The sequence below is a fragment of the Meriones unguiculatus genome, chromosome X, assembly GCF_030254825.1.
Source record: "Meriones unguiculatus strain TT.TT164.6M chromosome X, Bangor_MerUng_6.1, whole genome shotgun sequence".
NCBI lineage: Eukaryota > Metazoa > Chordata > Mammalia > Rodentia > Muridae > Meriones > Meriones unguiculatus.
Window position 1 is genome coordinate 131,066,129 of NC_083369.1, and position 24,785 is coordinate 131,090,913.

At 38.4% G+C, this 24,785-nt stretch overlaps 1 protein-coding gene across 3 annotated transcripts in view; it reads right to left on the reverse strand.

Moving 5' to 3' along the window:
* Positions 1 to 24,785, reverse strand: part of Arhgap6 (Rho GTPase activating protein 6) — a 584,642-nt gene that overhangs the window by 287,962 nt on the left and 271,895 nt on the right. For 2 of the 3 annotated variants that reach the window (XM_060375301.1, XM_060375300.1), the window contains exon 1: positions 10,895 to 11,118. The exons of the other annotated variant lie outside the window; for it this stretch is intronic. In XM_060375301.1, coding sequence (XP_060231284.1) covers positions 10,895 to 10,930 — 36 coding nt within the window. In that variant the 5' untranslated portion in view covers positions 10,931 to 11,118. Of the gene's footprint in view, positions 1 to 10,894; positions 11,119 to 24,785 lie in introns of those variants that run through there. 3 annotated transcript variants of the gene reach the window in all.

Sequence of the window (24,785 nt, forward strand, 5' to 3'; positions counted from 1 at the left end):
TTTATAACTGCCATTTATAGAGAATATTTAAGTGATTGCCTAAATTATAGAAGCAACTTTTTTAAAGGATTAAGTGAAATATTATATGTAGGCTATTCATGTTTTCATGGAAAGTGCTCAACAAACATTGGCTATTGCCATTACTACTGTCAAACTAAAAATTTCTAAAAGATCAAGAACAAAGGAATAGATACAGAAATTGTGGTACTTTTACACAATGGAATACTACTCAGCAATTAAAAACTAGGAAATCATGAAATTTGCAGGCAAATGGTGGGATCTAGAAAAGATCATCCTGAGTGAGGTATCCCAGAAGCAGAAAGACACACACGGTCTATATTCACTTATAAGTGGATATTAGACATATAATATAGGGTAAATATACCAAAATCTGTACACATAAAGAAGATACACAAGAAAGAGAACCTGGGGTGAGATGATCAATCCTCATTTAGAAAGACAAATGGGATGGATATTGGAAGTAGGAGAAAACAACTAACAGGACAGGAGCCTACTGCAGAGGGCATCTGAAAGACTTTACTTAGCAGTGTATCAAAGCAGATGCTTAGACTCATAACCAAACCTTCAGCAGAGTGCAGGGAATCATATGAAAAAAGGGGGAGTTAGTATGACCTGGAGAAGAGAGGAGCTCCACAAAGAACAAATATATCAGGGCACAGGGATCTTCTATGAGACTGTTTCTCCAACCAAGGACCATGTATGGATATAATCTAGAACCCCTGTTCTTATGTAGCCCATTGTAGCTCAGTATCCAAGTGAGTTTCCTAGTAAGGGAAACAAGGACTATTTCTGACATGAATTCAGTGGTTGGCTCTTTGACCTCCCCTCACCCCTTGAGGGAGCAGCAGCCTGCTAGGCCATAGAGGAGGACACTGTAACCAGTCCTAAAGATACCTGATAAGCTAGGGTCAGATGGAAGAGGAGGAGGACCTCCCCTAGCAGTGGACTTGGAAAGGGTCAGGGAGATGAGGGAGGGAGTGTAGGATTGGGAGGGAATGAGGGAGGAGGCTACTCCTGGGATACAAAGTAAATAACCTGTGATTAATATAAAAAAAATAAAATTATAAAAAAATAAGAACTTTAAGCCCTTGGTTAATTTCTTTGACAGGAATGCATGTACCAAGCATGCATCAGGCACATGCTACATTTGGCCAAGTAAACAGCCATAATATGATTCATGGTTCTTTCGTCTGCCCTTTCATATGCTCCAATGTTTTGTGAACATTGTCTTCAAAGAAGCAATGAGAAGCGAGACAGATGTCATGAACATAGATGTACATGTGTTTCAAGTTTTTTGTTTTTCTAATTTGGGATGACACATACTATATAATAGCCATTTTCCTGCAAATGTTATTCTTCAGCTTTTCGTGGCTCCATAAAATTCCAATGTGCATGTGTGCCTCGTTTTCTATATGTATTTTTGGCTATTGTGAATGGTGCAACAATAAACATTGATGTGCAAGTGTCTCCTTTGTATGTTTCCTTAGACTCCTCAGGTTTATCCTTAGGAGTGGCATAGCTAGGTCACATAGTAGTTATGTTTTCTTTCTTCCTTCCTTTCTTTCTTCCTTCCTTTCTTTCTTTCTTTCTTTCTTTCTTTCTTTCTTTCTTTCTTTCTTTCTTTCTTTCTTTTCTCTCTCTCTCTCTCTCTCTCTCTCTCTCTCTCTCTCTCTCTCTCTCTCTTTCTCCTCCTTGTCCTCCTTATCTTTCCTTATCTTTTTGTTTTTGTAAGAACGTTCAATGCAGATTTCCACAGTGGCTGCACCTGTTTATTTTTCCACCAGAAGTACATGAGGGTTGCGCTTTCCTCACATCCTCACAAACATTTGTTGCCATTTGTTCTCTCTGTTGTTTGTTGTTCTGATGATAGCCATTCTGATTATGGAAAGACTGAATCCCAAAGCAATTTTAATTTTTATTTCTCTGATAGTTAAGGGTCTGGACCCTCTTCTATCTTTTTTGAACATTTATTGTCTTTTTTTTTTTTTTCTTCTGAGAACTATTGAGTTCTTTACTCATTTACTGATTGGATGATATGGCAGTTAATTTTGCAGTTTTCATATAAACTAAATATCAGTTCCCTGTTTGATATGTAGTTAGCAAAAACCAACCAACCAAATAAACAAAATTACAGTAAAGAAATTGATCACCTAAGTGAAAAGCCAGCTCATCAAAAGGGGGAAAATACTCTGAAATGGTAATTTTCCCTTTGCCAAATTAATATGGGTTACTAGGGGTCCAAAGTGCCATCTTCGATTGCAACGAGTCCAGAACCAGTAGAAAAAAGAAAAATACCCTTATGCTAAAAACTAAAACTATACCTATCAACCAGAGAAAGCTAATTTAATTCCTTGTTTTATAGTTTAGAAAACTACATTAATCTAGTCTTGTGAGCTTAGAGGGAAATTTATCCATTATAGTTTTTGTTTCTATTAATAAAAGTTGATCAAAGCACTCTTGATAGTGTTCTTCTAAGTTACAGATATAACTACACATACACATATAAATATGATGTCATAATCCAAGTGAACATTAGATCCTTTAATAAACACATAATATAAATATCTTTGCTGGGATATATGGGATATATAGTACATATAAGTAGAGTTTGCATAATACATGGATAGTTTCAACATGCTAATTAAACACTTTAAGCAATTTTGGAACCCTCTAAAAGAATATAGTATGTTTTATAAGTAAATAACAGCCACGACTGCATACACTCATGTTGGTACTCTGTTTACCAAAGTCTTCCCCTCCATACATACAAACAAGAGAAACAAAACATCTGCCTTCTGTGTGCTGGGCTCTTCTTTGCCACGCTTATCTCACACAAATGTCTGGGCTTGGCTCAAAAAGAAGGTGGGAAAATAAGAATCCAAGATATCAGGGGATAGATTGTTGAAGTCTACTTTTGCTTGTCCAGATTTTGCTCTCTGGACACATTGCTAGTATCCCTTTCAGTCAGTGCTAAGAGTCATTGGGTTCTCATACCACTGTTCCTTCCTTGACAAGAGTTCTACATAGCTAACCACTGAGTGCCTTGCCACCCTTCATTGCTTCCCTTACATCTGTCAACATGTTCACTCCTCAAGTTAGACTTTCTGAGTAACTTTCAGTATGGATCTTAACACTACAATTTCCTTTATAGCTTAATGTAAGAGAAAAAATGACTTATCTTTTGAAACAAAAGTCATGATTTTCTGTTCAGAACATCATTTTACATTTTATTCAGACCATCAACAGCAACATGACCACTGAAAGTTATATGAGTTTTACTATTTCAAATTATTCTGCAAACTCAATATTCCATCCATTTACTATAGTTCTGTTACTCAGTGGGTATAACTAAAGCGGTACCACAAAAATAGATATCTACAGTATTGTCCAGGGCTTTGTGCCGATATGAAACAGCATCCCTCCTACACAAGGTTACTCAGGAAACACAGAATGAGCCACTCTCCATGCCAACAAGATGCCTTTAGTATATTTATTACTTGTACTAACTTAAGCAATTTCTTCATCAGACACTTCAGTCGGCTGTATAAAAGGGTCATTCAAATATATGGTTAAAGTTAATCTTCAAAAGTTCTGTTGGTGTTCCCATAGCAACTTTCCACCAAATTCGTCTGACATTTTCTCTTTTGAAATCTAGTTTAGTTGACACCCCAAATGTTCACATTTATTATAATTTTTTAATTAGATAGTTCAAAGAATATATCAGTCAAGAAGAAAAGGAAATCCTAATGGATTTTAATTTCAAAAGGCCATGACATCTTTTAAGAAAAACAGAAGTCAAACCATATTTAACTGAACAATGATCATATTTGAACCTATGGTCAAATTCCTGGCTCTATACCATATCCTTTATTCACATAAAGTGCTATGGATGTAACTCAGTGGAGTACAAGCCTAACACACCACAGCCACAGCAAAGTAACCTGCCTCAAACTACACAGAGAAAGTAGTACCATATATATGTGGTGACAGTCCTTGCTCCTTTTGTCTTTTTTGTTTAAACAAGAACCTGTGTGTTTGGGAAAGTAGAGCCATGTATATGGTGGTGACCGTCCTTGTTCATTTTGTCTTTTTTGTTCACAAGAACCTGTGTGTTTGGGAAAACTGGTGACTGCAGTCCAAAATATAGCAAGTTGCTAATAACTCTATTTGCTCTTTGTCCATCATTTAGGAGCCTACAATCTAAAAAAGGCCATGCTTATTATCATTAAGTGATATGACAAGAGGGTTAGAAAAGGCCCTGAGAATCATCTCTGTGGCAGAAAACATAAACCACCAACCACATGGTAAGCTGCGGTTATCCAGATGGGATTGAGAAAGAAGAGCTGAGGGACACAGTTTCCCTCCTCCTTATTTTGGTTCCTTTCAGTTCATCCTGCTATGGTTCATAACACAGGGTCTATAACTTATCCCCAGCTAATGGAATAAAAGAACACACTCTCACTTCTTGCTTTCAGACTGCTGCAGAACCACCCATGAAGGTTTTATGAGATTGTTTCTTCTTTTCTACCCTCAAGTTTTGGGCACACACTTGATCAGATATGAGCAACTGATACTCCTGTTAAGTTTAAACAAATAGCACATCAGGTAAGGTTGATAGATGTTAATGCATAACCAAGATAGCTATAGGAAACATTTATTTAATCCTAAGATCTGGAAGAACATTGGTACTGAGAAATCAAGAATCAAGTCCCAAGTTATCAAGTTTTCTATAATGACAATACCCTTCACAGTATCAGCACTTCTTGACATAAAACATATTGTTTCTAGTTGTGACTCAATTTAGCCAAGTCTGTCTCTCATTTTGTCAATACCATCTCTTCAAAAGCTGAAAAATACATACGTGTTTTGAGATATGTCATACAAAATGGTTGTGAAAATACATTAATTTTTTTTATTTCTATTCAGAACATCTCAGCTGAGGCTTCAGGTCATCAGCACAGTTAACACTTTGAACTGGGCAATACTTACTGGGCAGTGCTATACATCATAGGATAAATACCTGAACATCAGGGTTGTACATCTTAAATGTCACGAGCAATTCCTGTGATTAATGACTATCAAAACTACTTTGCAACATTGTCAAATGGCCCCTTTAAGAGAACTATTAAATTAAAAATGAAAACTTAGGAATATATGGCCAGCCCATAATAAGTAGAGAAAAAAAGCATTTCTATGTCTCCAATATCTTTAGAGGGTTTGGCTCTTACACTAGGGAGCTCTCTCAAAATCTCTACTCCATTAGTTTAGAGTGATATGGATTATAACGTTGTACGTCTAGAGATGCCTTGATCTTGATTCCTTGCTTGTAACAAATTTGAATTTTTGTTTGATTCTGTAGTAAGTGGTAAGCTAAGTAAGTCAGTATCAATTGTTTCCAAACATGGCGGACATGAGAATTACCCACAAAGCCTTTGCTGTTTATTGATTTCAAGTCTGGTTCTTTGAGATGCTCACTTATTAGGAACTTGATAAAAGTTTAAAGGCAATAATTTTACAGTTTCCTCTCTATCTCCAAACTACAAAATAATCAATGAAGAGTTAACTTTAGAAACTCATGTATATTCTACATAAAAACAGAATCTAACTTGTGTCACTGCCTACTCTAGGCAGTGGCAATACGATGGGAAATGTATTTTTGGATGCCTGTCTGAATAAACTTTCACATCAGTTTAGAAAAATAAGCACTGAATATAAAATATAATAATAAGCCCAGCTCATGTGAGATGACCAATGGTAACTGAGTACGGTTAGAAATGCTTTGAAGAGAGCCATCAGGGAAGGTGACTCTTTTTCCCCTACAATGTGAAGGATACAGAAGGATGTGCCATACAAAAAAAGAGCATTCTAGGCATAAAGGACAAGGAAAGGGCTTCTGCAGGAATAAAATAGTCAGTTTTGAAGATGGCCATATTGGAGAAGGGAGATAAGAAGCAGCGAAGATCATGTAAGAGGACTTAAAAGGTTATGATTAAGGTTGAATAGAATACAAGGAATAGAAACAAACCAGAGAGCTTTAAGCATTGTAGCATTTTATTATGTAAGGGTTCTTCTTAATACATAGTCCCTAGCTATTTTCTAATTTCACTGTATCATTTTATTATTAAAAGGTTCTTTTCAATATATTTTCCCCAACTATTTTCTGAGAAGGCAGAGTCTAGAAACTATCTAGGGGGAAATGAGCAAGCATGAACACAGCAGTAAATTCTTATGATAGGACAATTTTCTCACAACTAATTTTAAAATCAAACTCATCCAGTATACTGTTATCACATTATTAGGGAATAAAGTGATCCCCAGAAAAATACAAAATAAAATTGAGCAACATGTGGTATCTGTTTTAAAATGATTGGCTGGTGTTTTTACTATACAAAACCCAGTAAAAAAAATGAGTGTCTAGGAACAGTGATGCTTACTGAGAAGTTTGAAAAATGGGGAGTGTGACTTCTTTAAACAGTAGGGCTTCCAAACTAAAGAGGCCTTATCCAAAAAAAAAAAGAGTATAATAGAAAAATAATCAAGCAAGGAGGACAAGAAGTTAGAAAATAAATTTATAATTAGTAGAGGTCTTCATCACAGGGATTTTGTTTGTTTGTTTGTTTCTGTTTAGTTGATTGGTTAGAATTTTTTTTTCATTTTATTAGGAGACAGATGTAAAACAAACAGTAATATCTACTCCATTTCTTAGCTGTCCCCACTGATTCCTAACTGTAAAGTCCTGCAGCAGAACTCAGCTTTTAGCATCTTTGGAATTACTAAAGAGTGCTGTGGATTCAACATCATAGAATCACAAAGCAACCCTAATAACTTCAAAGTCTATGGAAAGTGAACAGTTCTAGAGGTATCACATGAATCATTTTGTAGTAAGACCTCTGCCATTCTGTGTGAAAAGAAGGCTCATTACCATGGTAGAGGGTTTAATCCTCTGGGTGGGCTCTTTGGGACATGGTGAGGTGGAGTATAGTCAACAACTGATTACAAGGTTGTGGTAAAAAAATAATACAGATGGCAGGGTGAGCATACTAAACAGGAAGCGAGGTCAGCAACAGAGCTGTTAGGAAGTCTGCTGAATGAAAAGGAAGAGAAGCAGCAGCTTGGAACAACCAAAATTAGGTCTCACCTACTGGATTCATGCAACCTAGTCACAATCACATGTTCAGCAAGCACTTGTGGGGCTCCCAGCACTCTCCTAGATATTGGTATGATAGCAGAGGCAAGATACACTCAATAACTACAGAGTTTCCTATTTATCAATAAAATAGAAACGAATGCTGTCCGTGCAGGAGCTTTTCATGTTGAGTATACTGAGCATTTCAGGGAACACAGGTTGAGAGTTCAAAAGAGAAGAATGAATTTGGGGAGAGCTCTGTGAAGTCAGGGAACTAATTTCGAATCTAGCTCTTTTCCTAATGTCTTTTGAGAATGTCAAGAGGCTATGGCATTGAACTTCTTAGAAATTTAAATTTTGAAATTTTACTTATACTCATCAGAATAAGGAGGTATTTGGTCATGTGACTTGACAATATGGATAAACATATAAAATCACTAAAAGCTTCATTTTTTTCTTGGTAGATTAGTACTTGGACAGACAGGATGGAAAGAATAACTGGGATTAACTGTTTGAACCATATAAACAACACGGAAGAATTCTGTCAAGTCAGGGCACCTGGGTAATGTCTTGGTTCTGTCACCAACTATTTCTGTACCACCTTCAACTATCCTGCTCTTCCTTTGGATTTCTTTAATCAGGAGACAGAAAAAAATCTGCCTTAATCCACTAGTTGAATTTGAGTCTGAAATTGACCCAGATTATGTCCAATCACTTTGAAATTTGAATAAGGTTATGATGATGATATGATAGCCTTTAGTTTCTTCAGAGGTGTGTCCTCTGAGATGACCATTGGTTCATTCATTACATCCTTGTTACTTATACTCTATACACCCCATCCAAATTAAGTGTGGTAGGTTTGATTTCCTAAACCTTTTTCCAATATGTCAACTGCTTGCTATATCCTTTCTAACTAATGTAGAATGCATGTCATCTCCTCTCATCTCTGTTAGAAGACAGGATATATTTTAGATACACCTTATTTTGACTTCAATTTGAGCCAGAACAGGCATTCTAATATCTGATCAAGTCACCAAGAGGTATCAAGGACAACACCCAGCTGGAATGAGGAGAGAGACAAAAACTGAATGTGGGAAAACCACAGAAGGAACACTTTGAATAAGACCATAAGCTGCTCTCGCATTCTGTTGTGAAGATAAAGAAAAGCATCGTGGTACCATACTTTGAAAAAGTATGTGATATTCGATGCTCTTATCTTTTGTGCATTTTTCTCAGTGATGCTTAAAGTGGATATTAAGAAGTAAATGAAGTGTCCTGTGTCTGGAAATTGCTCACATAGCTAACACACAATAGAAACTCCACATACATTTTTTGAGTGAATAAATGGCAATCATTCATTTAGTACAGATAGTCTCACTTTGGACAGCAAATAAAAAGCTCTGAAAACTATGTTAATTATTTACCCCCCTCCCAGATTTTATTTCAGAAGAGTGAAGAAGTACTAAAGACACATAGATAGGAATTCCTTTCCAGGAAGGCCATAGTACAGCCAAACCACATAAAGCAAAGCAAGAGTATTTGTGCTAAAGGAAAAAACAAGCCCAGAATTATTAAAAATGAAATGACTGAGTTAAAAGAGTTCAGCCCTGAATCTTAAGCCATGAGTACTCTTGCTAATGTGAAAAGCAACAGGTTGTACTTTATAGAAAACATTTTTCCACCTATGATGGATTTGAAGCTGCTGAATACAACTGCTTTATCATTATAAAGGATGTACAGAAATATTCAGAGCCCAGGTGATGTCTTTCAGTAAATTCTAAAATGTTCCTTTTTCCAGTCTTAATACAAAATATATGTGCATCATAGTCTATGCTAGTACAAAGGGCTGTTTACCAGCAAATATTCAGAGCCTACAAGGAAACGTTACTATGAGCTTGAGCTTGACCACGAGTTTATTATTTTAGGGCAGAGCTGAATTAAAATAACAATATAAAATTCTTGAGCTGTATTGATATATTTGTACATGGAGATAATAACCATTTGCTGAATGGGTACATAGCTTTTTAAGTAAGAAAACCAGTTGTCATTTTCCCTCCCCCCACCTACTTTCTAAGGAGAGGCTCAAAACTACCTGTAATCCCAAATCAAAAGGCACCAGGACACAAATCAAAGTCTGGAAAATACGGCGAAGACAGATGACGAGAGGATGCAATATAGAACAGCAACCGTTGCAGAAACCTTACAACCACATTAAAAGGTCAGTCTTGGAGACACCAGTGTCTCTGTAGAAATGACAAGCATCAGTAAATGAACAAGAGTCTCACATGACTTTTTCAGACAAACAACTATGGCTAAACTAGAGCAAGAGCTGTTTCTTGTTCAATCAGCCTAGGAAAGAAACAACACTTTCCTAGCTCACAGCCTCACCTTTCCAGGAAGAAAGTGACATTCAAGGGTACTCAGTTTGCCCCAGGGGTTTGTCCAGGACCAAGTAAGGTAGCTCTTGACTGCTGACTGATTATATACTATATATATGTATATATATATATATATATATATATATATATATAAACACACACACATATATATATATATATATATATATATATATATACATACAAATATATATATATTTGTAGAGAGTGGTTAGGGAAGATGTGAATTCCAGGCAGCTAACTGCCTTTGCCTTACTACAAATGTTGATTTTTTTTTTAACCTGTCAGCTTTGTCTTGTCTGTTTCTCTCCAGTTTTGTTTTGTTTTGTTTTGTTTTGTTTTCAAATTGGCACTCAGAATGTTCTAATCTCAACAGAGAAAAGCATGTCAAAGAAAACTCAGTAAACTAACAAACAACAGAACAACAGTGATGGCTCATCTCAAAACTACAGATCTTCAAGTTGAAAAGAATACATCCAAAACCTGCTTGCTGCCTGTCCCCCTCCTGGCAATTTTCAGAAGTAGTGCTCATTCCTCAAATATCTTTTTTGTCTTCCTTCTTGCCTTTTCTTCCCCTCAAAAAGTAAGCTTAATCTAGAATCTTGTTTGGTTAACCATTAACACAAAACCTTGACTCCTTCAAAGGACACAAGCTCCATGAGATTTCTGTCTATTGCATTTGCTGGGGTGGGTACTTGCAGCACCTAACACAATGTCCAGCACAGAATACGTCCCCAGTAAATATTTGTAGAATATTTGAGTCAACAGAGAGAAGTCATCATGAGGTAAAAGAAGGGTCCAACAAAGGACTCTCTAATATGCCCTTGAATTAAGCAGATAGTTGGCAACCTTCTGCCCCTTTGTAAACTACTACGGAAATGCAAAAACTCCTTCCAAGGGAAAAACAGGGTGCACTCAAGGCTTCCTGCGACATTTTTCCAACAACTCCACTGGCCACACATCCAGATCAATAGGCAGCCTTTACTTATATCTAGCTCGATTCTAGTCCTTCCATTATATCTGACCAAAGGCTGGCTAAGCCCCAGAAATCCTATATCTTGTCCTACGCACTGAGGTAGCAATGGGGTCCAGCCCCAGGTAGTGGACTCAGTGACCACTGCTCGAGTCGAGGGAACAGGGACAGTGAGTACACGGACTCTTCCACTCAGGGAATTTGAGGAGCATGGTTGAGTCCTGGAGAAGGTGACACTACCGGGTGAGGTACCTGGCACACCCGAATCCCAGCTAAAAGACCTGTGGAGAGACAGGAATGCCATCACCTCCACAAAGTATCCTTCTTGCCAAGCCAAGTGGCGCCCCCTTTTGTCTCCGCTCCTGTCGGGACACTCACCGCATAGTGCAGACGGGGCTTCGATGTGTCCCCCATGTCCCCGCCAGGAAGAGCAGGAGGATCTCCAGCTCAGCCTAGGGTCTTGGCTTCTCTCAGTGGTCCACTTACTTCACTGCCATCTCAGAGAAAGCCCTGGGCGTTAGCCCTGTTGTGCTCTGCGCGCGCTGAGCGGGAGCTTGACTCCTAACGTTGCTGGCACTGAGTCCTACGGCAGAGACTGTGGGGACGGGGAGGGGGGGAAGGGGGAAGGGAGGAGGAGGAGGCAACGAGCAGGGGGAAGGGCGAGGAGGAGGAGGGAGCGGCCAAGTCTGATGAGATGGGCGGGCTTTTAATTCCTTCCGCTCCTGGCGGGGGCCCTGCTGAGGCAATAGCCACTACCAGCTGTTAGAGGCTGCAGCCTCTGAGGTTGCCCAAGACAGGTGTCAGGATGGCCAATGTCTTCCCTCCCAGTACTTGGCTCCTCTTCCCACCCCTCTGGACCTGACAATCAAGGCTGTGGCTTCGATACGCAGAGAAGAGCTTTCCAAGAGAGATTTTGAATAACTTTGAAGGAGCTAGGAGCCTGTCGCCAGAAGGGCGATTTCCACTGGTCTCAAGGGAGGGTAGAGTTGAGGGTTTTGGAAAGCCTTAATCTGAGTCTCAAAATGCTGGGACCCTCAGAGATATCAGGCTTGTGGAAATTATCTAATCTAACTAATACTCTCTCCCCGGACCTGTTGAAGCTAGGAGGGCTGGACAAAAAAGACTAACGGAGTTTGCACTAGCCAAACAGCTTAGGGAAGCTGGCTGAAGGGCTAGTCCTAGAGAATTTGTTAGAACAGGAGTGAGTTTGCACTCTGACTGGCTCTGGGCATACACTGCTGCAGCACAAGGGGCAGCCTTGAACGAGGAGCTATAAAGAGGAACACTAATAGCAAGCACTGCCAAGTAAATCAACTCGTTTTTAGAACACACACACTGGAGCTACACAATAATTCATACAATTGGCTTCAACTCTAAAATCCCTCCAAGGAAATTGGTCCTTTAAAACACCTCATTAAAAAAAAAAGTCACCAAGTTTTCCGAGAGAGAAATGCAAAAGAGGCAGGGGATGGAGGCGGGGGCGGGGCAGGGCGGGGCGGGGCGTGGAATGGGGTGGGGTGGAGTTGGGTGGGGTAGTTTTGAAGATCCAGTGGAGACTCCAGAACCATGCAGTCAGTCTATTCAGGCCCCAGGACATGGAAAATGGATTTGGAAATAACTTATGCTAATTCTTCAGTGCCCTGCTATATTGAACTGTGGGAATATCCTTTGATAGATCTGTATTGGAGGCAAGGAGAAAAAAGTAGGAGCCTAGTTAAATCCATTTGAACAGGAGCATACACTGACAGACATAGAATTATTTGAAAACAATTGACAGAACATTCATAACAAACTGGAAATGTGAGCACAAAGGTGCATGAATCCTGGAGAATCTACCACTAAATAATCTCGCAATGGTCCAACTATCTGGAAAACGGCACAGTTCTATGTACTGAAGCTGATTGCACGCCTGCCTTCTCATCCAACAATTCCATTTGTGCATATATAGGAAATCATTTCAATGACAACACCATAAGCAATAGCGTTCTTAATGACTTCAGGCATAGTGCACACAATGGAAACAGTACAAACATGTAAACTGGTGCATATAAATCAAATGCAGGCTTTGTACACAGTACAGTACTACTCAGCAAATAAAAGGGACAGTGCTACGAAAGCATACAGCATGAACCCATCCCTCAAACTTTATGTTAGGAGGAGAAAATCACGCAAGTACATATGATATCCTTCTGTTTATTTATTCTGCAACTGAAATGCAAAGATCAAATTGGAATAGTGGTATGTGATCCATGGCGACAGAAGTCAGAATGGCAGTTAGCAAGGCAGGCTATGTGGAACATACTAGGAAGGCAATACAGAGGAATTTGTGTTTTGGGGTTCTAGAGATGGTCTGTGTTTTGATCTGGAGCACATTCATGTGTAAACAATCATTGCACTGAAGAATTCGGCAGAGTAGTGTCACTTATACCTTTTCCTTAGTGTATTTTACAGTGTCATAATAAACAAATAAATTTAAAGCCAACCTATTCACAGCTCAGTCTCCCTGTGGATCTCTGAGTGAGGGGAGCAGGGGCTGACTCTATCTTGAACTCAATTGACTTCTCTTAGATCACTTGCTCCTGATAATGCAGCCTTGCCTGGCCACGGAGGAAGAGTATCCAGGCTGTCCAAATGAGAATTAAGCTATGGGCAGATGGCAATAGTGGAGAACTCCCCCTTTAAGTGGTCTAGGGGAAGGGGATGGGGAGAAGTGGGAGCGAGAGTGGGACTTTGGGGAGTTGAGGGATATATAATTAATAAATTGTGAAGAAAAAAAGTGTTGCTAAGTTTTTTTTTTTTTTTTTAAAATGTAATCTGTTGGGTGAAAAAATAAGTCAAGCCTCTTCTCAAACAGAAATTTGTAGCCAGAATGCTACCTGCCTTATGAGCAGGACATTCAGATGTTTGTCTGATTCTCTTATTCTCAGTCCAGTCTGCTTTGGTCAAGTTCCCTACCTCTTTGCTATGAGGGGGACAGAGTCAATCCATTCATTTTGGAGGCTTTCCTGCTCAAACATATCTATTCAGGGCTAAGAAAATGAGCAGTAAAGATCTCTCGTTTTACTTTCATTCTCATATACTGCTGAAAAAAAATAACTTTTAAAAAGAAGTCTTTGAAGAAAGTGTAGAGCTGCTGCCCACTTTACAAGTTTCCTCTCTTCAAAGACTTGCAACTGCCATAGCCTAGGAAAGATGTGCACACAGAAATGAGATATGAGATGGATTAACCATTACATGTCTGGTTTAGGAGCTTTTGCTTCATTATCTATCCAGATGAATTCTCAAGCTAGACATGAGGCTCAATGCTTGTAATCTCAGCTTTTGGGAAGCTGAGGCAGGTGAATTGCCATGAATTTGAGGCCAACCTGAGATATACAGTGAGGCCTTGTTTCAAACAAACAAACAGACAGACAGACAGACACAAACAGACAAACAAACAAACTCTCTGCCTTTAGAGTGATTTTTTTTTACATATAAACTTGGAGTTTCAATTAAGCCCCTATTTCTATGAAGAATGCTACATTATCGATGCATATAAACAGGAAGAAGCAAGTTGATGATTTATAAAAACCCTTTACCAAAATCTTTTAATTATTATTCCTGAGCAGGCCACTTTTAAAAACTAGATTGCCCCAGAATTTTCTTGTATTATGACCTTGAAAATATAACAATGAAAGAATCTGTGGTTTCCAATCTCTGTGCTAACATTTTTGGCCTGACTTCTGTCATCTAAAATATTCCTTGCTAAAGTGCTGTTATTAAGTTGTCATGAAATTTTCAAGTGTGTGTGTGTATATATATACACACACACACACACACACATACATACACACACACACACACACACACATATATATATGTATATGTATATATAGATATACAGGGTTATCCTTTAAAAAAATGATGAATGGTTAGTCCTCCAGGAAAGACAGCTTATTAAAAAAAATCTGCTCTTTCAAATCTCACCTCATGCGTTCAAGGCTAAAGTCACAAAAAGGGACCTTAAAAGATCGTGCAGGGCACTGAGATGTCTATTCAGTTTGAAATATTTAAAATTCAGAAATTATTTTTATTTTGTGTACATTTCAAGGTCTACTTTTGAATCTCCATTTGTATCTTTTCTCGTTGTTCACTTTTCTGAACGTGGTTGCTTATTTCATGCACTTAGAGCATTAACCCTTATGCTCTACTACTGTTATGTGTGATCTGAATTGTATCTTATTGTGGTATGGGGTTTCAAGGTTCACATTTGATCATTTAGGATAATGGGGAGATAGGAGGGAATAAGAAAACTTTCTGCTGGACTCAAACTTCAATGCACTCAGTTAAGGGCTGTAAGGCTAACATTCCTGTTTCTTCTTTTAGTGTGACACTGGAATGGAACCCAGGGCTCTGTGCATAGTAGGCAAGCATGTTTTCCCCTGAGCTATATCCCCAAGCCTGGTTCCACTTTAAAATAAATTTCTCTATATTTATAATCCTCCCCAGAGGGAACTCAAAAATAATCTCTGAGAGAAAATGTGTGTGCCATGCTAATAGTAGAATGCTTGTGCACTCTTGTCCCCAATTTTCATGGCACTGCTAAGACTGAATCTTATCTCCCAGAACATTTAACTTAAAATGCATTTTGCCTGTCTATAGATTAAGTTACAACTTTCCGTATTTGGTGAAGAAAAACTTTGATTACATTTGTGAAAGCAAATTAAACTGCAAAGTTTTGAAGGAGCCAAACAAAACAAAACAAAAACAAACAAACAAACAAACAAAAAACCTGAGTGTGCTTAGCGTCATCACTCTTATTCGTGTGGTTGTAGGATCTGCTTGGGTAGAGAATTCTTGCCCCAAAATCCAATTTTTCCACTCCTCCATCCTATTCTCCTGACAATCCAGCCCTTTAAAGTAGTTTAACATTTTTGGAACAGAGAAACAGATACCATATAATGTGCAATTCCCTTTTACAAAACATTCATGCATCTATCTTCATCTTAATTAAGGAATAGAGTGTAGCTAACACTCTAGACCTCCATCCTCTTGGATTCACAACCATGCCCTCTTCTTGAAGTGGAAGACATCCTACTATTATTCATGATTTGTTTATTTTCGGTTTATGATGTGTATGGGTGTTTTTTTTTTCTGCATGTATGTCTATATAGCATGTGTGTACACTGCTTGTGGGGGCCAGAAGAGAATACATGATACCCTGAAAACAGAGTTACAGACAGTTGTTAGCTGTCACATGGGTGGTGGGAAACAAGGGTTCTTCATTTTTGTACCACCTCTCTGGCCCCCAATCAATCAGAGTTTTGATTGATTGATTTTTGATTCATCTTCTGACTTCCCTTTAACAGTGTAGTTTCTCAAGTCCAGTGCCACCGGCTTTGGGAAACCTAATTCTTTATTCTGGAGCAGACCTGTGCCTTATAGCATGTTTTACAGCACCCCGATCTTTACAACTAAATACCAGTAGCATTTTTTCTTCTCAAATTCCAGCAACCAAAAACTGTCTCCAAATATTGCCAATGTCCCTTGGTGTAGGAGGAGGCAAAATAACACCTGGTGGAAAACAACTGTGTTTTAGTAAGTTAAGCATCCAAAAATATTAGAGTAATTTCTTAACTTTACATAGACTGATGCATAAATATGTTTTTTATTACATCCAATTATTTTGTTCAATACTATGTTTGAAGGTTCATCTGTTTTGCTAAATGCCACTGTATCCTGTCATTTCCATTGCTGTGTGGACTAACATTGCATGTGGTTATCATTGTTTATGTTTTTAACTGCTAATGAACATTTATGGCAGTTTCAATTTAGGACTAGTGAAAAGTTTTTGTATCTTTATACATATCCATATGTGCACACACGCATGCCTTTTTACACAGTAAGAAAATGAAAAAAAAAGTTGCTAGGCTATAAGCATACCTGAGTTTAATGTCACTGGATAGTGCTCCACAGTTTCCCAAATGGATTGTATTAATTAAAATCTTTATTTACCCTACAATATAAATAGACTGAACATAGTTTACATAAAGGCTAAACATAGTTTAGAGTTGACTCTCTTTTAGGTTTTCTCAAAGAGCTACAAAAATGAAATTAAGGAAACCAAACCCCAGGTTAAGAGAGAATAGCAAGGAAGTAGCTCCTTGGCCCCCTTTTTCTATAATCATGCCTTCTGGAATTAATGGAGGACCCTCCAGCTCTGCCATACCATTGCGAATTTCACACACTTACAGGCAGGGATAAATAAGAGACATTTGGTATGCTTTAGAGGGCAGACATTACATTTGGGAGAAGTTCAGCTTACTTGGAAGGGTGACAATCTCAAAGAGCAAATTGTAAACAAATCTGCCACTTCCGGACTGATCAGTTTGCTCTATAGTCATAACTCCTTACTTCACTTCCTAAATCCCTACGAGGAATCTGAAAAAGAACAAAGGGCCCTTGTTTCTTTCTCCAACTCAATTAAAGATATAATCCTTAGCCTGAAAGCAGATCTAGGACCAAGACTAGTGCCTGAAGAATTTCTGATGGTCCTAAGATGAATCCCTGGACATGCAATCACACAGGAGATATTAGAGAGAAGGGCATGGCTTTAGCACCGGTTCATGGTACTGTCTGTCATCTCGATCACCAGAACAAAAAACATCACAGAGATATGTGTCAGTTATGGTTAGGAATGTTATGTCCTGAAAATTCAGGGGAGAAGGCAATCGAAGGAGAGTTGGGGTAAAGCAACTATTACAACAGGTTCCATTAAGGCACCCATTGGTTTTACTGTTTTACTGTTCTTGCCATCTGATATGTTCACTGACAACTGCTACTCTGCTACAAGGATCCCGGGAGAGTGTTCTTAAAAAAAAAAAAAAAAAAAAAGCAGAGAGATGGTTCTAAAATAAATGTTCTATTTAAGGGTCATTAATCAAAAAGGAGAGGCACAATCCCTCTGGCTATGACTTTCCAAATTGCAAGAAATTATATAGCCACCAAACTCTTGATCTAACAGCAGCTTAGCAGCTTCAATTACTTGCTCATGATCTGCACAAGATTGTGTGTGCCAGCAGCCTATAGAGGAGAGGGGAGGGACTCATGAAGTTCAACCCTTCCCTGAGAATCTATAGGTAGTTAATGGTGTCCTGCAAGAGGAAAAGACATTCTCTTAAATGCTATAGCCACTGATAATTTGCCCATACTTTTTCATTTATTTATTTATTTAGTTATTTATTTATCTCTATAATGTTAGTTTTTGAAATTATAATATAATTATTTCATTTTTCCCTTCCCTTTCCTCCATCCAAACCCTTATGTGTAGCTCTCTTTGCACTTCCTCCTCCCCTTTCTCAAATGCATGGCTTCTCTCTCTTTAATCGATATATATTCCTAAATACATAAATATAACCAGCTCAGTCCACATAATGTTATTTGTATTAATGTTTCCAGGACTGACCATTTAGTACTAGATAACCAATTTCTATACTCTTCCTTGGAGGAGACTATTTTTCCCACTGTCAGCAATCCTTCTTGACTAGTTATTTGTCTAAGGTTGAGCTTTTCCTTTACTGTGTTACCATGCTCTGTTCAATAGTCCTTAACTTATGTCCAAAGAAGAAACTCTAACTAAACCCATTGGGTCACCAAAATAAAAAAGAAGAGGAATTACTAAATAAGAATATTTAAAAAAGAAAGAAGAAAAGCAGGAAAAAAAACAGATATGAGAGTAGAAAGAAAAATATCAGCAGGAATGAATGTGATGAAAACATTTTATGTACTTGAATGAAAAGTCACAATGTAAGCATTATTATATATAATTCATGTAAGCTGATGAAAAGGAAAGGACATTTAATTTACAACCATGATCAACTGGTACTACATTCCTTTCCCTAATCTCAAGCTTCCTTCACTTATACGGTGGCTCAAGTTACCAAATTCTGCACAATGTCCAAGACTGTGTCACCACCATAAGTGGTAGAATATTCATTATAAATAATATTGTTTCCATTGTTCATTGAGAACCTAAGCAGAGGCTCTGTGGAAAGAACAAACCAGAATCTTCATTACATTGATGTAAGGAAAGCACAATTGTTTTCATTCGATTCAAGAGGAGATTTGTTGTGCACAGGATAATATATGGTACACATGAAATGGAAATAGAAAGTTGGACACAAAACAGTTTTCACAGTAATCAAGCAGGTTTCAAAGTGAAGGTTACTGTTTATTATTAGTCATGCTCACTCACTGAATTACCAGTGTCTCTACCCATATCTCATTGGTCAGTGATTCCCAACTGAAGATGATTTTGCTCCCAAGGGGACATTTAGCAATGCCTAGAGCTACCATATTCTGTTACAACTTGGGAGAAGTACCACTTGAATCCAGTAAGTGCACACCAGGAATGCTATTAAATATCCTCCAAGAAATAGAAGGATAACTCCCATCACAAAGAATGATCTGGCCCAGAATACTACGATTGCTGTATTTGTGAAAACTATAAGAAATTCAGTATTCAAGAATTCAGTATTCAAGAATTTCTACATAGAATTCTCCTGCCAAGAAAATTGTTCTTCTAAGTAAAGTATTATATGGTACCACCCAATAAGAAAGCTCCACACTGCAGAGGAATAGAACTGACCTGACCCATGGGAACCATGCAATATAGTAGGCTGTTGGAATTCCAGCAGATTGGTTGGCCATTTGTGGCAGCCTTTTAGAGCACTTGGCTATTATTTTAAATAAGTCAAGATTGGAACCTCAAAAACCCCTTACTTTTGAGGCCCAACAGTAGTACAAAAGGTGACACTTTGTGTTACTGTGTTGACTGTAGTTTTAAAAACATTTTCCTATGTAGGGGAAACAGGCCCCCCCCAATAAATCAATCTTATCATAAATCTCTTTACGATAAAGAGGAGAACATATTAGGTCAACCTTAAATTTTTTGTTGTCAGGCATCTAATAAAATGAGAAGAATAAAACAAAATGTCCTTCTTCTGCCAGGACACCTAACCTATCTGAAGCTCATTAATCCAAAAAAAAAAAAAAAAAATACGATGAGCCAGAGCATTCCAAAATCCCGAGGAATGCTTAATACACAAGTTCAGAGCACTAAAAGCTTAACAGTTTCTTTCCTTGTAGTATAACAAAAATCAAACAAAAGAAACCATTCCCAATCTAATTTCTTGAATTCTTTTCGTGGAGTTGGCACTTTATGAGGAATGAATTAGTACACATCTCTGGACACATTTGATAATATAGAGAAGCAGTAAGGGTTGTTGCAACCTGAAAGCAGGGAGAGCTGCTGCTGGCATCCAGTGTGTACAGGCCAGGAATGCTGTCCAGTATCCTATAACAAATTCATGGAACAGTATCACATACATAACAAAAGAGAATCTGGCCACAAATATACATAGTGAATAGGTTTGACATTCTAGTTTATATAGAAATTGTTGTGGTGAAAAAAAAAAAACTATAATAAAGCAGGATATAGATTAGAACTTTTCTTTGTTTTGATTTTTGTTGTCATATTTCTTTGCATCCACATCCAGTACAGATGAAACATTACATAAAGACATAATATTTTTTTTCCTTTCAGCAGAAGATGGTACAAGAGAAAAGAGTCCAAATAGAAATTTCTAATTAGTAATCAAAAGAATGGTTTTCAGGGCCACAGACATCAGCGTACATATGGATGTAGGCTTTGAAATTGCTATTGTAAAGAAAGTCCTCCAAACAAACTCATCAGAATTGCTTTAACCATGAGCTCACGACTGACATTTTAAACAATGTCTCTATGTACAACACAATTTCAGAACCATACACTTGGTTATGAGATGCGTGCTTACAAAGGCTTGTCCTTGGTCAAAAGACTTGTGCAAGGTCAAGCATGTAATATGAGACAAAAGTGGAAGTTATTCTAAGCTCTGAATTTCATATTTTAAATGATGTAAAAATATACCCTACGTATATAACTTACCTGCAAGAATCAGACCTATTGATAGCTACTGAACATTAAACAATGAACATTAAATTTAACCCAGTTCAGTAGAGCTCTGATTTTTCCTTTGACTCATCAAGTTTTCTGTCTATTGTCTCTGGGCCAAATGATTTCTTTCAAAGTTCTAAAGATAAGTATTGTTTTGTTTTGTTTTGTTTAGCTTTTAGAAACAAAGAATTTTTCACATTAACATGTTAAGAAGTGACAAAAGATCATTCTAAGTGAAGTATCTCAGAAGCAGAAAGACACACACGTTATATACTCACAAGTAGGTACTAGACCTATAAGATAGGATAAACATATTAAAATCTGTACACCTAAAGAAGATAAACAAGAAAGAAGACCCAGGGTAAGATGATCAATCCTTACTTAGAAAGACAAATTGGATGGATATTGGAAGTAGGAGAAAACTAACAGGACAGGAGCCTACGACAGAGGGCCTCTGAAAGACTCTACCTAGCAGTGTATCAAAGCAGATGCTAAAACTCATAACCAAACCTTCGGCAGAGTGTAGGGAATCCTATGAAAGAATGGGGAGTTAGTATAATCTGGAGAGGACAGGAGCTCCACAAGGACCAAATATATCTGGGCACAGGGGTCTTTTATGAGACTGTGTCTCCAACCAAGGACAATGTATGTATATAACCTAGAACCCCTGTTCTTATGTAGCCCATGGTAGCTCAGTATCCAAGTGGGTACCCTAGTAAGGGGAACAGGGATTATTTCTGTCATGAACTCAAAGGCTGGCTCTTTGACCACCCCACCCCCCCAGGAAGGAGGAGCCTTGCTAGGCCACAGAAAAGGATATTGCAGCCAGTCCTGATGAGACCTGATAAGCTAGGGTCAGATGGAAGGGAGGAGGGCCTCCCCTACCAGTGGACTTGGAAAGGGGCAGGGAGGAGATCAGGGAGGGAGAGTCTAATTGGAAGAGAATGAAGGAGTGGGCCACAGCTGGGATACAAGGTTAATTAACAGTATCTAATATTAAAAAATAAAAATGTAATTTAAAAAAAGAATTTTTTATGAAATTGACCAGTCCTTATGATTTTCCAAAGAGAAAATCCCTTTATCATCACTTTCTTACCCAGAAAGTGAATTTTTTCTCTCATCTTGGAAAATTAAAAATTATCTGCCTGATAGTAGGGACTAGAAAAGATCATCCTGAATGAGGTATCCCAGAAGCAGAAAGACACAATGGTATATACTCAGTTACTAGTGGATATTAGGCATATAATGAAGGATAAACATAATAAAATCTGTACACTTAAAAAAAAATCTTAGCAAGAAGGAGGACGCTGGATAAGTTGATCAATCCTCACTCAGAGAGGCAAATGGGATGGACTCATTGGAAGAGAGAGAAAACAGGGAAGAGGACAGGAGCCTACCACAGAGGGCCTTTGAAAGACTTTACCCAGCAAGGTATCAAAGTAGATGCTGAGACTCATAGCCAAACTTTGGGAAGAGTGAAGGGCATCTTATGAAAGAAGGGGAAGATAGAAAGACCTGGAGGAGACTGGAGCTCCCCAAGGAAAACAACAGAGCCCCAAAATCTGGGCCCAAGGGTCTTTTCTGAGACTGATACTCCAACCAAGGACCATGCATGGAGATAACCTAGAACCCCTGCACAGATGTAGCCCATGGCAGCTCGTTGTCCAACTGGGTTCCCTAGTAATGGGAACAGGGGCTGTCTCTGACAAGAACTCAGTGGCCTGCTCTCTAATCACCTCCCCCTGATGTGGGATCAGCTTTACCAGGCCACAGAAGAAGACAATGCATCAGGTCCTGATGATATCTCATAGGCTAGGGTCAGAGGGAAGGGGAGGAGGACTGCCCCTATCAGTGGACTTAAGGAGGGGCATGGGAGGAGATGAGGGAGAGAGGGTTGGATTGGCAGGGGGTGAGGGAGAAGGCTACAGCTGGGATACAAAGTGAATAAACTGTAATTTATCAAAATAATTAATTAATTAAAAATTATCAGCCTCTACTTCACTGTGGTTGATGGGAAAGCATTAGCTTTGGAACAAAAGCAAGCTGTTTTGTACATCATAGAGGATACTGTAACAACTTCAAAGCTCTCAGTTTTCATTCCTGTAATTTCCATCATTATAATGAATGGAATCATTTTAAGAACAGAAGAGAGTCAATCTGTAAAAGTTAAAGAAGGACATGAAGACAACAATGATGATTTGAAAGGAAAGTCTTTGTTTATTTTTCTAGAGAAGCTTGAACAAAAACCAAGGATGGAAGTTATAAAGACTCGGCTTTTGGCTATAGGTATGAAAGAAATCTGTGTATCTGTGCTATCAATTCTAAGTATATAACTAAGATAAATGAAAATACACATCCACAAAAAAAGCTTGTGCATAAATGGTCATAGTAAAATTATTTACAATATTCAGAACAACTCGAATGTTCATCAGCTGATGAATGGACAAAGAAAATCTTTCTACTCGACAGAAGGTTATTTGGCCATAAAAGGAATGAAGTGCTATAAAACAATGCAGTCTGAATACATCTTAAGATATTGATGGTGACTGAAAGAAGCCTACTGAAAAAAGCTCACATGCTATATGATTCTATTTATATTGAAATAACAAGAGCAAGTAAATCTGTACAAACCAAGAGCTCATTTGTGGCTGCCCATGACTGGGCACTTGAGTGGTTAATAAGTTGAGTGGTTAATAAGTTAATAAACTGAAGGTTACTGTGTTTCTCTTAGTGCTCTGAAAGTGTTCCAAAATTGGCTGTGGAGATGACTGTTCACTTTACATGAGTGAATTGTATGACATAGATAGTCTATGGAATGAAGGTGGGGAAAGAGAAGGAAGGTAGAATGTACTGTTTTCATTTTCCCTGGTAATACTTAAATTGAGCATGAGAGACTTACAACTGGAGATGCTGCAGTATACCACAATTTCCCTAGATGACTGCCAGCTATAAGATCTCTCAATGTTTTACTTCTCCCCTGTTTCCCCAGACCAGCCTGAATAGCCCAAGGCTAAAGACTGACTGGCTTCTATGATTTCACCAAGGCCATTCTTTCATTTACTCTTTTCCATGATAACTGAAGACAAGGTCTTGTGCTATTTCTTTTTCTTAATTTATTTTCCATCGTCATCGTAATCATTATTTATTACAATTTATTCACTTTGTATCCCAGCTGTAGCCCCTCCCTCATCTCTGCCCAGTCCCACCCTCTCTCTCTCTTCCCTCCCTATATCCTTCCCCTAGTCCACTGATAGTGGAGGTCTTCCCCTACTATCTGACCCTAGCCTATCATGAGGACTGTCTAGATCCTCTTTCTCTGTTATCTAGTAAGGTCACCTTGCCAGGTGGAGGTGTTCAAAGAGCAGGCAACCAAATTCATGCCAGTGACTGCCCCTGCTCCTCTTACTAGGGTACCTGTTCTTTAACTTACAAATATAATTGCTTATTGCCTTAGGTGGAGTTCCCCAGAAGCATAATAGGACAAGGGTTGACATGGGGGTGATTTTCAAAGAATGTACTCCTAAAAGAAACTTGTAAGGATGGAAACAAGTCTGGGAAATGAAAAAAAGTCAGTTACTGGGATAATTTCTAGAGTTGTCCCAGCCTCAGTCTGATCTTGCTAAAAGAAATTTGGAGTATAAAGAAATCCCAGAGTTTGCTTCCCTTCAAGCCAAGGGACTTCTGACTTCATAGTTTCCCTCCCACCATCCATGGTCTATGGGATGTCCCAGGATGACAGAAACTCCCAGGAATTTCCTGTTCTTTGTGGGTACAGGAAAACTGCTCCAGAACCTCACAGGAAATCCTCTAGAGACATTCAAGTGTTGTTCACTAGAAGCTTCAGAACAGCACAAAGAATTGTGTGTGTGTTTCTCAATCTCATATATATGTATATGTATTGTATGTATGTATGTATGTATATGTATATATATATATATGAGGATATATATGCATGTGGGGAAAAAGGCACATATGTACATGCTTGTGTAAAAGCTAGAGGACAACAACATCAAGGATCTACCTGAATTGCTTTCTGCCTTGGCTTTTGAATCAGTTTTGTTGCTGAACATGTAGCTCACTAGTTCAACTAGGCTGGCTAGCCACAGAGCTCTAGTGATCTGCCTATCTCTGCCTCCCCAGTCGCAGAGTCACAGGCATACACAGTGAAATCTGGCTCTTTACATGGATACTCAGTTGTCCAAACTCAGGTCTTCATGCATCTATAGCAAGCACTTTTACCAATGGGAGGATCTCTTCAGGCCCACACCACTCAGGCAGGAATTGGTTCAAATAAAA